Source organism: Cuculus canorus, chromosome 1 (assembly GCF_017976375.1).
Source record: "Cuculus canorus isolate bCucCan1 chromosome 1, bCucCan1.pri, whole genome shotgun sequence".
In the NCBI taxonomy this organism is placed as follows: Eukaryota; Metazoa; Chordata; class Aves; order Cuculiformes; family Cuculidae; genus Cuculus; species Cuculus canorus.
In genome coordinates, this window is record NC_071401.1 from 122,793,484 (window position 1) to 122,806,892 (window position 13,409).

The 13,409-nt window shown below is 44.6% G+C and overlaps 1 protein-coding gene across 1 annotated transcript in view; it reads left to right on the forward strand.

Moving 5' to 3' along the window:
• ATP1A1 (ATPase Na+/K+ transporting subunit alpha 1) overlaps positions 1-12,266 on the forward strand; it is a 28,090-nt gene extending 15,824 nt beyond the window's left edge. The window contains exons 11-23 of the mRNA XM_009556993.2: positions 1,258-1,392; positions 1,925-2,117; positions 2,607-2,782; positions 3,327-3,463; positions 5,287-5,437; positions 5,978-6,146; positions 6,764-6,918; positions 7,286-7,409; positions 8,186-8,331; positions 8,458-8,588; positions 9,136-9,237; positions 10,350-10,441; positions 10,880-12,266. Of these exons, the coding sequence (XP_009555288.2) occupies positions 1,258-1,392; positions 1,925-2,117; positions 2,607-2,782; positions 3,327-3,463; positions 5,287-5,437; positions 5,978-6,146; positions 6,764-6,918; positions 7,286-7,409; positions 8,186-8,331; positions 8,458-8,588; positions 9,136-9,237; positions 10,350-10,441; positions 10,880-10,908 (1,740 nt within the window). The 3' untranslated portion in view covers positions 10,909-12,266. The remainder of the gene's footprint in view (positions 1-1,257; positions 1,393-1,924; positions 2,118-2,606; positions 2,783-3,326; positions 3,464-5,286; positions 5,438-5,977; positions 6,147-6,763; positions 6,919-7,285; positions 7,410-8,185; positions 8,332-8,457; positions 8,589-9,135; positions 9,238-10,349; positions 10,442-10,879) is intronic.
• The last annotated feature ends 1,143 nt before the right edge of the window (positions 12,267-13,409 follow it).

A 13,409-nucleotide genomic window follows, 5' to 3' on the forward strand; every position in this document is an offset into this window, starting at 1 on the left:
GCAGTCTAGCACTCTTGTAGAAGTGATGTGGGCAGATGGGATGAGGAAGACTTATTTCCCAGAGTAGACTCCTTGCCATCCACTAGCATCTGCAGTCTGTTTGGGAGGTCAGATGCTTCAGTCAGGGCTAGGAGAGATCAGAAGGCTTTCCTAGGCATTTCCCAATGTCTGTCTGTTCCAAGAACTGCTGTCTCTGGCATTCGTACATTTAACATCTACAAACGCCCAGTTCTGGGAGCTGGGAGGAGTAGGCACCAGTGCTGGGGAAGCAGCAGTTGTGGGAAACTGTCTTTAGCCAGTCTGTTCTCACTGGTGAGTCTCAGCTTTTTAAACTTTTGCTGGTTCAGTCCTGGTGCAACATCAATTCAGATTCCTGCTTCTGAACTGTGACCCAGCCAGGATTGAAATTAACTGTAGAGTGCTTATAATCTGTCAAATATTAGTCGTGTTGCTTAGTAAACATCTTCCCAAGGGTTTTCTGATGCTGTGGTAATAGAAATGATGGAACAAGTTATTTTCCCTAGAACTCGTCTGACTGTAATTTCAGGTCGTGTTTCGTAGACCTAAGATAAAGAGATGGAGTTGTCCCCATCTATGGAAGGCTTGGGAGAGAGGAGAGAGTTTTGAAAAGTCTTCAGATACCAAAAAAAACAGTATAAAAAGTAGAAAAAAAAATCTTTCAGATGAAGAAACCAGAACAGCAAGAAATGTTTGATTGTAATTGCAGCACAGGAAACTCAAGCAGGTTTTGCTCACACATCTCCAGTGCTGAGAAACCCCTTCTGCAGTCTCAACCAGTGCTAACCTTACGGGGGAGAAGGCACGGGCATCTTAAATCTTTGCTGCCAAAGGCTTGATGAGCTGATCTTGTACTGGGATGGGAAAACACATGCAAGTGTTTCTATGTGCATGTCATCAGTCTTCATCTCACATTTGCTAACCTTCATGGCAAGCAACTTACGGCAGTTCTTCTCAAAGTTTACTATCCAGCCTCTCTCTCACTGCACTAGCTTATCTGACTTTCTCTGCCCTTTAAGGGGGCTTCTTGACTTTGGCACAAGAAGGCTGCTGCTCTTTCAGGCTGTAAAACCTGACATTCTGAAATGCAGTATTTGTCAGTACTAGGTAATAGCATTATTTGTTCTTTGCTCTCGTATGTTGTATAGATTGGATTTTTTCTTGTTTGTTTTAAACATCTGGTCATCTGTGGTGAATCCACTGGCACGTACACTTTTTGATAGTTGTCTCTGTCCTCAGAGAGCAGTGGCAGGAGACGCCTCTGAGTCTGCACTTCTGAAATGCATTGAATTGTGCTGTGGTTCTGTCAAGGAGATGAGAGATAGGTATCCCAAAGTGGTGGAAATACCATTTAACTCTACCAACAAGTACCAGGTAAGCATGTGCCCGCTTGAGGGAGAGACACTATACAAGGGACTTATGTATATTTGCATGCAGTGTGCCTCAGAACTTGTTTTGGCACCAAAATCTTGTCTAGCCATTACTTGCTTGTAGACTGCTCATGACTCTAATTTAATGAACCATACTTAGTTACGCTGTCTAAGAGATTCTGGAGATGCCTTGACACTAAGGTGTCAGCTGCTGAGAAAAGGTTTCCTTACCTGCTTTTGTTGCCATAGTGCATGGAGATTCTCAAATCTGGGAGTAGGTATGAACTACTGGGAAATTACCTTAAAAGGTGGAACCTCGATACAAAACAAGCCATTGCAAGATCTGTAGTTGTGTTAAAGAATAAATAGTATTCTCCTTAGTTTGTGAACGTATTTAAAGTGGAGGTAAATGAAAACTGGAGCAGAGTATCATAAGCTGTACTGAGCTACTGTATTCACAAATTACTGAGTAATGGTGGTTACTTACGACCTTCACAGTACATGTCTATAAAACAGTTTCATTTCTTCCACTCTAGTTGTCTATCCACAAAAATGCAAACCCATCAGAATCTCGTTACTTGCTGGTGATGAAGGGAGCTCCAGAGAGGATCTTGGATCGCTGCAGCACCATTCTTATTCATGGCAAAGAGCAACCACTGGATGAAGAAATGAAAGATGCTTTTCAGAATGCCTACCTTGAGTTGGGAGGCCTTGGGGAGAGAGTATTGGGTAAGGAAAAGCAGCCTTAAACTGGAAAAGATTTGTCCTTCATTCTCCTGTGCAGAGTCCCCGTAGATTAATGGAGGGTTGTACACTGCAGGAATGGCATAACCATAGCATTATGTGAAGGTCGCTTCAGCAGTTCATGTAGGAATGGTCCTGCCATTAGCCTTTAATCTAAAAGGTAGCCTGCACGGTCTTGTCTTGCCCTGCAGCTGGGGTTGCCGAGATCAAAATGAAGCAAGGCATTTAGGACCTTTTGTCTCCATGGGGCCACATGGTATTAGATTTGCTCTGCTGCATGTGAACCAAGCTGTGTCTAAGCACCTAGCAACAGCTATTCGTTATCAGAACATGAGTGCAACTCCTGCCTCAATAGCCCTGGCTAAACCTCTGACACCAGTGTTATTCTTGCGTAGCTGTTTGTAGAAGCAATAAACATTGCTCGTACTGCCTCCTGATATGTAGGAACAGACTAAACATGGGTTTGCGTTACAGGATTCTGTCACTTGGCTCTGCCTGATGATCAGTTCCCTGAAGGCTTCCAGTTCGATACAGATGACTTGAACTTCCCTGTAGACAAACTCTGCTTTGTAGGATTGATGTCTATGATTGACCCTCCTCGTGCTGCTGTGCCTGATGCTGTTGGCAAATGCAGAAGTGCTGGGATCAAGGTAGTTTATCCCTGGGTTGAAAAATGCCTTGCTCTACACCTGTGGATGTGGGCTTCTCTTACTCAAAGTGTTGCTGTAATGTGAGTGAGTAAAGGGAAGTATTGGTTGAGATTTAACTAGTTCCTCTTCAGACTTCATTTGGGAGTTAAATACAAATGATTGTTTGTTAGTGGACTGAAAAATGGGTTGGATTCCAAATGCCACGGCACTGGCAGGCAGTGATGGCATGGTGTTACAAAGCACGTGATTTAGCTGAGGTATGTTCTGCATGTGCCTCAGTACTGACAGAGAGAGCAAAGCACATGCTGGAAACAGAACTGGGTCTGTTGATTCGGGATTAGCAGTTTTCTTTGTCTTCTGTCCACCTCAGTCCTTTGCATACTGGCAACAAGTTACTGCCTTTTACCTCAGGCTTGCTCTATGCCAGAGCTCACTGATAGAACAAAAGCCACGTGGCCTTTTTGGTCTCAAGAGACCCTGCCTCTTGTGTGGTGTTGCTTTGCAGTACAGGCAAAGCTTTCACGGCAGTCTGTTTGCATTTCAGGTTATCATGGTTACTGGTGACCATCCGATCACAGCCAAAGCCATTGCCAAGGGTGTCGGCATCATCTCTGAGGGCAATGAAACAGTAGAAGATATTGCTGCTCGACTCAACATTCCTGTCAGCCAGGTCAACCCTAGGTACTGATGTGGGGAATGCCAAAACTCTTCAAAGACTTAAGCATCTGCTTTTCTCCTTGCCTTGAATAATCTATCAGCATCTCTCCCTAGATATGAGAGACTTGATGTCTGCTTAGCTCAGCATGTTTTGGCTCTTCAGTGGGTAGCATGAGTTGTGGAGAATGCATGAGGCTCTCTTCAATTTGCATGTCTCTTGTTTTGTGGGAAGTAGTTAGGAATAAGTCCTAAACGGGAAACTTAGGCAGTGGGCAGTTTTGTCTGTCCTTTCTTTGCCCTACAGCTGCCAGTCCTGATGATCTGTCTCCACATCAGGTGAAAGAAACAGCTGGCTAGGTGGAATCTTTCTGGGGTTGATGTTCCCCTCCTGAGCTGAGCATTTGCTCTGCCTGGTTCTTGTCACTGCATGAGCACCATGTACTGGCCCATGTTGCAAACAGGAAAAAGAACCTAGAGTGTTGTGAGGGAGGGAGGTGGCTGCTTAGAGACTGTTTTGAGCAATGCCGCTGCACATGTTTTCCTGTGATTCCAGATCTTTAAATAGAGGCTGTGTCTAGCTTTGCCCCAAAACATTCTTAGAAACGCTTTATTCACTAAGGTAGCTTATATGTTTATGAGAAAACTCTGCTAAAAAGAAAATGCCTATTGTCAGTCACAAATGAGACTGGGCTACCAAAAGGAAGCTGTTTCGTTGTCTTAAGCTGGTTAGAGAAAAGAACTTAAATGCTACCTATAAACTGGATCACTCGAAGCCCAGTTCTGCCTCTTTTGCTCTCAGATTCTCTTCTGGGTCTGATTGCAGGTGGGCAAAGGGAGCAGGACTTGGGCTGTGTAGAGCAATTGTCACTAGTTGGTTGCTACAAGCTGAATAAATGTGAAAATGGAATCCCTTCCCCTTAGGGGTTAATGTTTGATTTCATAGGCTAGTGCAGAACTGAGGCATCCTCAGAAAATTCGCTTTGGCATTAGCAGGCTGTTAGCAGAATGGCTGGGCTGTCTGCATTGCTTAGTTTGACCCAGCCTGTGTTTGGGCTGGAGGGTAGCCATGTAGCTTGTGAACTGTGAACAAGACACCCTGTGGAATGAATTGCTTGGGGAAGATGAGTATTGTGGCTGAATTCTTCTCCTTTTCTTTTGAGAGTAACTTCACCACCTAGCAATGCAGGTTGGGGATCGCTGGGCTGTGTGACTGGCTGTAGGGGTGGCCAAGGAATTTCCCTGTCTAAACTAGGTGATGTCACGAGCTGCATGGATAGTGTCCTAGACCTATAAGGGATGGTATGCTGAGTTGGAGAGGTGGTATTTCACTGTAGCGTGCAGGGTACCAAACCAGTCTAAATATAACATTGCGTGCTTTTGTTGCTGGAGAGTGTAAAATAGTCTGAACTGGCGTAGTGTAAGTTCTCTCTATGAAGAGCCATGTGTAGATCATCAGTCTGTTGCAAGAAGGAGTGCCTGCAGAAGGCCACTGCATCTCTTGTGATATTGGAAGCTAACTGTCTGAGCCAGAAGTTCCTTCTCTTGCAGAGAGGCCAAGAGCTGTAGAAACAACTAGTTCTTGCCTTCATGCATCTTAAAAAGCTGTAGAAAGAATTAATCTGCTCATGGGGCTTTTTGTCTGTTGCTTGGCACTGTCTTGTCTTGTTCTTTGTGTTCCTCATCCTTACCTTTAAACTTGGAGCAGGTGCTGCTTGGATTAGTGTTTAGTCACAGCAGGAATTGGTCTTTCCCTAGAGCGTGGAAGAGCCATACCTTTATGGGGTGAACACAATGAAATACCTAGTTTAACTTGAGATGTGAAACATTATATTGTCTCTTGATTGCAGGGATGCCAAAGCTTGTGTTGTTCATGGCTCAGATTTGAAGGACATGACTAGTGAGCAACTGGATGATATCCTGATGCACCATACAGAGATTGTCTTTGCCAGGACATCTCCTCAGCAGAAGCTTATTATTGTGGAAGGCTGTCAGCGACAGGTAAAGAGAGGGAACCCAAGGATTTTTGTATCTGAGAAAATCCCCATATGTGTATATATATACATACTACTAACCAGTGCTGCTTTCTGAAACTGTATGACTTAATCTCCTCAGTGCACTCGAGTAAAGGGCCAGGTTCGATCTTGGTCTGTCAGCAGCCTTCAGCTGCTGATATCAGGCTGCTCTACAATACTTAAATATAAGGGTCTTGCTGGAAAACAGTTTGTACCAAGGCTTGCTTCTGATCCTAGGCTGTTTGTTAACACAGTTCCTAAATGTTCTGGAGTTGCTTAGGAGAGGAGGATTCAACATGTTTATGTATGGTCCAACATCTCCTTTGGAGAGAATAGCCTGGTTCAATAATAAGCCTGATCAGAATGGGGAAAAGGAGTGAGGGAAGGACAAGAAGAAACTGAGGTCTGTTTACAGCAAAGTGAAATAATTTTTTTTTAATGCTTTGTCTTTGATAGGAGACAGCTTTTCTGCCCCAACCAACTTATATGATGATATCAGTCTTTCTATCCCTCTCTTTGTGACTAGGGTGCCATTGTAGCAGTCACGGGTGATGGTGTGAATGATTCCCCAGCCCTGAAGAAAGCTGACATTGGTGTTGCTATGGGTATAGCTGGCTCAGATGTCTCCAAGCAGGCAGCTGACATGATTCTTTTGGATGATAACTTCGCCTCCATTGTCACTGGGGTTGAAGAAGGTGAGTTTATAACTTGCGCACAGTGGTGATGAATTGGCATGCTGCAGCAGTGTACTTACTGATTCCCTCTGAAATAGAGGTGTCAGAGGTTGCTCATACTTGAGCTTGTCTCCATGAGAAGTGTTTCCAAGGAGGGCAGCACTTTACTGCTCCCTTCAGTTTTCTCCCTTTCCATAGGACCAGCATGACCCTTTGGGATGGGTAGTAGTAGGAAGCAGCTGGGTAACAAAAGCTACTTTGTCTTTTTATCTAACACTGATCCTACAGTTGTCTTTGCCAGCTGAGTCTGACATATTTTCCTCCTTGATGGAGCAATAGCTCTCAAGCAGGAGCAGAACAGAGGGTATCTCTAGGGGCTCTTGATGATCTCCAGAAACCAGTGCTTAGCATCTTAGCATCTCCTATGCAGTGAACTCTGATTTCTGTGACCAAAAGCACTACTGTTATGGGTGATGCTGTTCATGGAGCACAGTCTCATCCTTACATGCAAGAGAGCTCTTAAATTTGCTGCACTAGCATTTTTGGCTTTCGGTGTTACCACTGAAGCTGCTGCTGAGCTACTTGACTGCCTTCCGTTGATAAGCAAGGGTTATAATATCCTCTCTTTCTTGCCCCAGGACGTCTGATCTTTGATAACCTGAAGAAGTCTATTGCTTACACCTTGACCAGTAACATCCCTGAAATCACACCATTCCTGATCTTCATCGTTGCAAACATACCCCTTCCACTGGGAACAGTCACCATCCTCTGCATTGACTTGGGCACTGACATGGTGAATATTGTTTGATTTTTATCTCAAGAAGAAATGTGGATGTTCTTAGGTACCCTAAAGAAAGAACAGGGGGAAAGAAAATGTTTAAATACAGTTTTCTCTAGTGTTCTAATTTAACATAAGTGGCCATTCAATACTCTTTCAATCCACGCTCCCTTACTTCATGGATTTCAAAGACTCAAGATCCTTCATTTCCATGGAAGGCCAGGCTGGGCTTGGCAGTAGAGGAGGTTAGGTCCTTCCTGAATGCTACAGCAAGGGCTTTTGGGCAGTGCTGTGTCTCAGGTGGAAAATATAGATCAGGGAAGGCATATATATACAGTGGAAAATCTAAATGGTTCTAACGGTAGTCCTGCCACCTCTAAAGGTCCCTGCTATCTCCCTGGCGTATGAGCAAGCAGAGAGTGACATCATGAAGAGGCAGCCTAGAAATCCCAAAACAGACAAGCTGGTGAATGAACGGCTGATCAGCATGGCCTATGGGCAGATTGGTAAGCTGATCTGTTTTCTCTGGCACAGATTTGAACTCGGTAGTAACAGGGGTTGGACACAATCTTGAGTCGATGACTGTTCTACTTATTTTGTTAGGCTTGAGGTTTGGGATATGTAAACCAGAACCTTGGGCTGTTAAGAACTTGCCATGATTCTACCCCCATGGCACATAGCAGTGTCTTGTGCAGCTTGATCCATTGAATCGCTTTCACTGTAATTTTGTTTAATTGCATAGTGCAGTAAAGGAACTGGCTGACAACCAGCTCTCCTCTGGTTCAAACTTGTTCAGCAAGAACATAGATCCCATTGTTAGTTTAATTAGAAGTAAAGGATTCTCTCCACTGTATCCCTAAACACGAAGTATTAAAAGCCTTGATTAAAGGCAGTTAGAGATGTGCCCACTTCATGAGATGGGAGCTCATGCTTAATTGCAGCAGACCTCGGGAACCTTCTTAACTGTATTTTGCAAGGATTGAGGCTGGGCAAGGCTAAGGCTTAGTGGGAAAACAAAGGGAGTTTTATCTTATGTCCTGGAGTACTGTGCCATCACAGCCCAGGGTAGAACAGAAGTAACTGTACAAAGTTGGGAGCAGAAGCTGCTCGGCAGCAGGGTTGCAGCTGAGTTTGTGTGAACTTTTTCTATAGTTGCTGCTTGGGAAATAGCCCCACGAGGACTAATTTTTTTTAGGTGTCTGGGATCTCCTGCAAACTGCTTTGTTATAATTGCAGTGCACAGTAGCTTTATAATTTTTGCCATCCTTTCTTATCTGCTCAGGTATGATCCAGGCCCTTGGAGGTTTCTTCACCTATTTTGTAATCATGGCAGAGAATGGGTTCTGGCCTTCTGGCTTGCTAGGGATCAGAATTCAATGGGATGACCGATGGGTTAATGACGTGGAAGACAGCTATGGGCAGCAATGGGTAAGTTTTGGGGCACAGCTTAGAGGCTGCTAGCCAGAATACTAATGCCTGATGAACTTGGTGTGAACACCAGAGAGCAAAGGCAGCTTGTCTGAACAAATGCTCTCTGCTTTATCTGCTTCCTAGACCTACGAACAGAGGAAAATAGTGGAGTTCACTTGCCATACAGCCTTCTTTGTCAGCATTGTGGTTGTGCAGTGGGCAGACTTGATCATTTGTAAGACCCGAAGAAACTCTGTCTTCCAGCAGGGGATGAAGTAAGTCAGGCTGTCCATGGAGGATTTTGAATTGAACTCCAAGAATTCTTCAGGACATTGGCATTCTAGTTCTTCATCTGGGCATCTTGGCATAAGTCTTGAACAGTCTGGTGCCTTGGTAGTGGATAAAAGAGGAACTGGGTGCTCTTTCTTGTAGTACCTGGTACAGTTGTTAGGCTGAGCCAAAGTGTAATGCTGATTTCTGCTGTCATTGTCTGTGGTAGCTCACCCATCTCAAAGGACAGTGGTGAACTCAGTACGCAGCCTTGTGCAGCAGATAGCTGATGTCTCAATATAGTGACATAAACCTCAGCCTCCTCCTGAATTTGTGATAGAAGCAATTGCCAGTTGACTTAGTTGTGAACTGGAATATCTTTGTTTGGAGGTGTTAAAGCCCTTGTGACTGTGTTCGGATGTCCTGATAATCCCCATCTGATGGACTTCTGGGCTAGACTGCTTCTATTCGCTTCTATATGGCAACTTGCTGGTTTTGTGATGTCTCCTGTGAGAGTACTTTGTCCCTGACTGCTTTGCTTTTTTCTGCTAGGAACAAGATCTTAATATTTGGCCTTTTTGAGGAGACTGCTCTGGCTGCCTTCCTTTCCTACTGCCCTGGGATGGATGTTGCTCTAAGGATGTACCCTCTCAAGTAAGTTGTGTTATGTTTTTTGTAGAACAGGCTGTACCAGAGAACAATAGTGCTTGGGTGGGGAGATGGATATGAATAGTTGTGAGCTTGTCAAGCATGAAACCTGGTCTTAACTCAAAAGAGTTCAGGCTAGGAAGGGGTAAGTGGTCCTTTGCTGTACTGTGGCACACCTGGGGCTTGCTTTGCTTTACTGCTTGTGGACATCTTTATGGGGAGCCTGCAGTTCAGTGCTTTACTGAAAGTCAGCAACACAATTTCAGCTGTACCAGTGTGCTGTAGTGCAATGGCTCTTGTACTTACTTGCATTGGTTGTTTTTATGGATAAAGGACGGCACCTCCAGAGAAAGCTAGTTGAATTGCACTAAAACATAGGCCTTCATTTACTGAAGAACTGGTGATGACATCTTGTGCTATTTTCTACCTACTGAAGAAATAGCACAAGTAGTAAAGGCTTTTGAAAGATGCTACGTAGGCATCAATGACCAGTTGGCGCATAGTAACTTTTGTAACATTTGGGAGGGTGCCAACATCTTGAGCGTTGCCCAACAGCATTGCAACACTTCATGGCAGGGTTTAGTCTCAAACTTTGAACGGTCCTCTGGTTTAAAGTGCCATGAAATTTTCATGGCAAAAAAAGAAATCTTATGTTCCATTCAGAAGTTTTATTGGTGTTTGGTGCAGAATTGTGAGCACTTCCTAACAAGACTGGTATCTGCCCAATGTCTGTAGCAGCTATATGCTAGCATGTGTAAATCATGAGAGAAACTAATGCAGTTCAAGTGAGCAAGGATATGGGCACACAGATTATGTACAGTTTGAGGAAATAGTACTAGATTAATGTGTGGTGAGGTGCTGGTACAGAGATAACAAAGATGTTGTGACACCTCATTGGAATTAATATCCAAAAGTGGATTAGGCTATTGCAGCAGAAAAAATTGTGGTGATCTGTGGCTTGGAGGATTCTCAGCTAAACTACAGTCTTGTGGGAGCTGGTGCACTGGCAAGCTGGGACATGCAGCCTTCCTGCACTCTTTTGTGCTGTCGAGTCAGAGCTTTGCTAGGCAATAAGCATCTCTGCTGCTTGTGTGCTCACTGCCTTTTCTCCCAAACAGGCCAACCTGGTGGTTCTGTGCGTTCCCATACTCCCTCCTCATATTCCTGTATGATGAAGTCAGGAAGCTCATTATCAGACGTAACCCTGGTGGTAAGAATCTGTTTCCTTTTCCACCTCTTCGTGCTGCTGAGCTCTGTAAGAGCTCTGACAGTGCTCGGGGACCTCCAACGCCAAGCACTATGCAGGGGTGTATTTTGCTGTGTTGTCCCTTCCTTGACGCTAGTAATGCAGTTGCTTCAAATTAAGGACTATCAGCCCCTCTCCCTGCACTTTTCTCACAGTATTTGAAAGTGCAAATGCACTGAAGTAGATGGAAAAGACTGATGAATGCTTCAGTAGGTCTAGAAAGCTGGAAAAGGGCCTGAAAGCTGCAGTGCATCAACTAATTTGGCAAGACTTTTCCATTGTGATGGTTCACTTACTAGCTGAGGTGCTACAGTGCAAATTTCCAGAGCCTAAAAGGAGCCCTCATGAACCTTGTACTTGGTCTGCCTTAAGGCTAACTGTGCTTTCTCCTTTTTCCTTTAGGTTGGGTGGAAAAAGAGACCTACTACTAAAAAGCGCCTGTAAAACATTCCACGCACAGCCCATGCCACTTTCCACCATCTCCCCTGTGTGCGTACTTCATCTTTGCAAGCACAGAACTGTGCCTGGGCAGGAGTGAGCTTGAAACTAAAGGAAACATGAAGAAACATGGACTGGAAGAGAAAGCAAGGGGGAGGTTGTGGTGAGGGGGAGTGTCTGACCATCAGTCCATGGGGATGAGGCTTTGAGTAGTTTTATGTGCCTTTTTGTTTTTGTAAAAGGAAACCGAAGATTTTATATGTGGATTTTTACAAATAAAGGTGGATTATAAGAGGATGCCCCCAAATGGTCTTAGGTGGATGTCTTTCTCTAGGCAAAAACTGGTTCAGGGCAACCTCTTCTCCTCCTCTAGTGTGTGGTAGTGACAGCATAGGTTAGTCCCTAGCATCAAATTTTTGTAGCAGGGGAGCAGAGCTGCTTGACCTAGAGACAACAGCTTATGCAGTTTTCAAGAGTCATGGTGCATCTCCCTACGTAGCTCAGTACTTAATGTGACAAACTGCTTCCAGGCACTTGTGTTTCAAAGCCTGAAGCTCAGGACTCTTGGTGGCTTCTAACTGCTCATCTTAGCTACTTTATACAACTGTGGTGTTGAGTGGAGAGTAGAACTGGTGGCTGGCTATCTGACCTGGTCTGCTTTAAGAGGCTGTGACTTGCCTGCTGGGTTCAGCATGAGAACAGGCTTCCACTGAATGGCACTTGGATCCAAGCAGCCTTGTTTTCAAAATTGACATTGATTTTTCCTGCTTGCTTTGCCAAGTAAGGGATAGTGTTTCCTAGTGTCCTCTGTGCATGCACACACCTGTTCCAGCATGGTATTTGTTCCATCCTTTTAGTGGCTTGTGCCTGCAATGGAGTGAGAGCAGAGGCTGACCATGAGTATAGGAACCTGCATATTCCAGTTTTAAGGAAGGCATTACTGTCTAGGCCCCCAGTTGGCTCTGTGGCCGGAATTGGGTCATGCCGCTTCCCTCTGAACTTCTAGCCATTTTCCATATGTTTTGATTTACTGTTTAAAGGTTGTGTGGCTCAATTCTGAGACCTCAGTGGGAGAGCTGGCCTTTTGTATGTGGATACTCACCATGAAGTTCTGACTTTATCTTCCTGGTGCTGTTGTGTTAAAGCCATCTGAAGATGTTTGGTCCTGACCTGCTGCTCTGTGTCCCTCAGACATGTGTTTGCCTCTGCAAAGAATCTGTAGTTAAATCTCCATTGTCATTCCTCCTTCCTCACTATTTATTTGAAGGTGTTATTTTAAAGTCAGGTCGCTTCTCTTGTGTACTGAACAACAAACTCAAGCAGCAAAGAGCACAAGGGAGGAGAAAAATGAGAGGCTGAGAGTGGTAACTGTTTTAACTTGTCTTGAACACTAATATTGGAGACTATTAAAAATCTTGTGCTTGTTGGAGTCTAATCATGCTAACAGCTGAATTGATGCAGCTGGGCTTGAGGTGATCCTAGCTGGGGAGGGAGAAGGTGGTATGAACTTTACTGGAATTGATGATGCACCTCTGCTGCAGAAGTGACACTTGTTCTGCCCAAGACTGACACTTGCTTGAACTTTCTGATTAGAGCCTGAGACTTCCTCAGAGTCACACTGCAATGAAGTTGCTAAATCAGCATTGCTTGCCTGATGCAGGCAAAAAAAGGTAGTAAAGTGATGTTCTTCCCCCTGGTATTTCAGCTTTAGAAGATGCAGGTAAGGAGGGACTCCTGAAGGTCCAGTCTACCTGCTTGAAGCACAGCCATTTTTAAAGTGTGGTTAGGCTGCTGATGGCCTTGTTGAGCTGAGATCTGAATATCAGTGGGTAGGACAGGGGTTCTGCACCTCTGAGTATCTGTGCCAGAGGTGAGCCTGCAGCTGCTTGCTCACGTGGTTCCTTGCTAGGCTGTCCTTAAGCTGTAGTGTAGTTCAGGCTCCTTTGCAGTGAGTTCCAAGCCATGTCTCAGGAGTGCTGCTTGGCCATGCTTGTTGTTAGGAGTAACACTTCACCAGGCCATCTCATACCAGTCGAGAAGTGCCTCTTATATTTCATGCTGTCACTTGTCAGTCCAGTTGCAATCTCCCTGAAGAAAGCTACTCTGAAACCAAGCCTGGAGCAAGCGCTGGTTAATGTTAAAAGAAAGTTTCACCCTGCTGTGACTGCTTTAACAACCTTGCCTGGATAAGGGACTGAGGCAGCTGTGACTGGGGCAAATGGGGCTATGATGCTTGGGGAAAGGACCAAGTAACATGTGGTGGTGAAGGCAATACAAGATGCATTATATTGGTCCCAGATGTTGGTCAATATTTACAAGCCAAGTGATATGTGATGATTAGAGACTAAAATTATTCAGTGTCACCAAAGCTGGAGTAATAAGGTTTGGGCTAAAACAGAGACAGGTCTGTATAATGACTGACCTAAACACAGTTGTCATACTATTTTGGAGATCTGGTTTTGGGAGGTCACGAAACTCTGAACAAGGCCAGGCA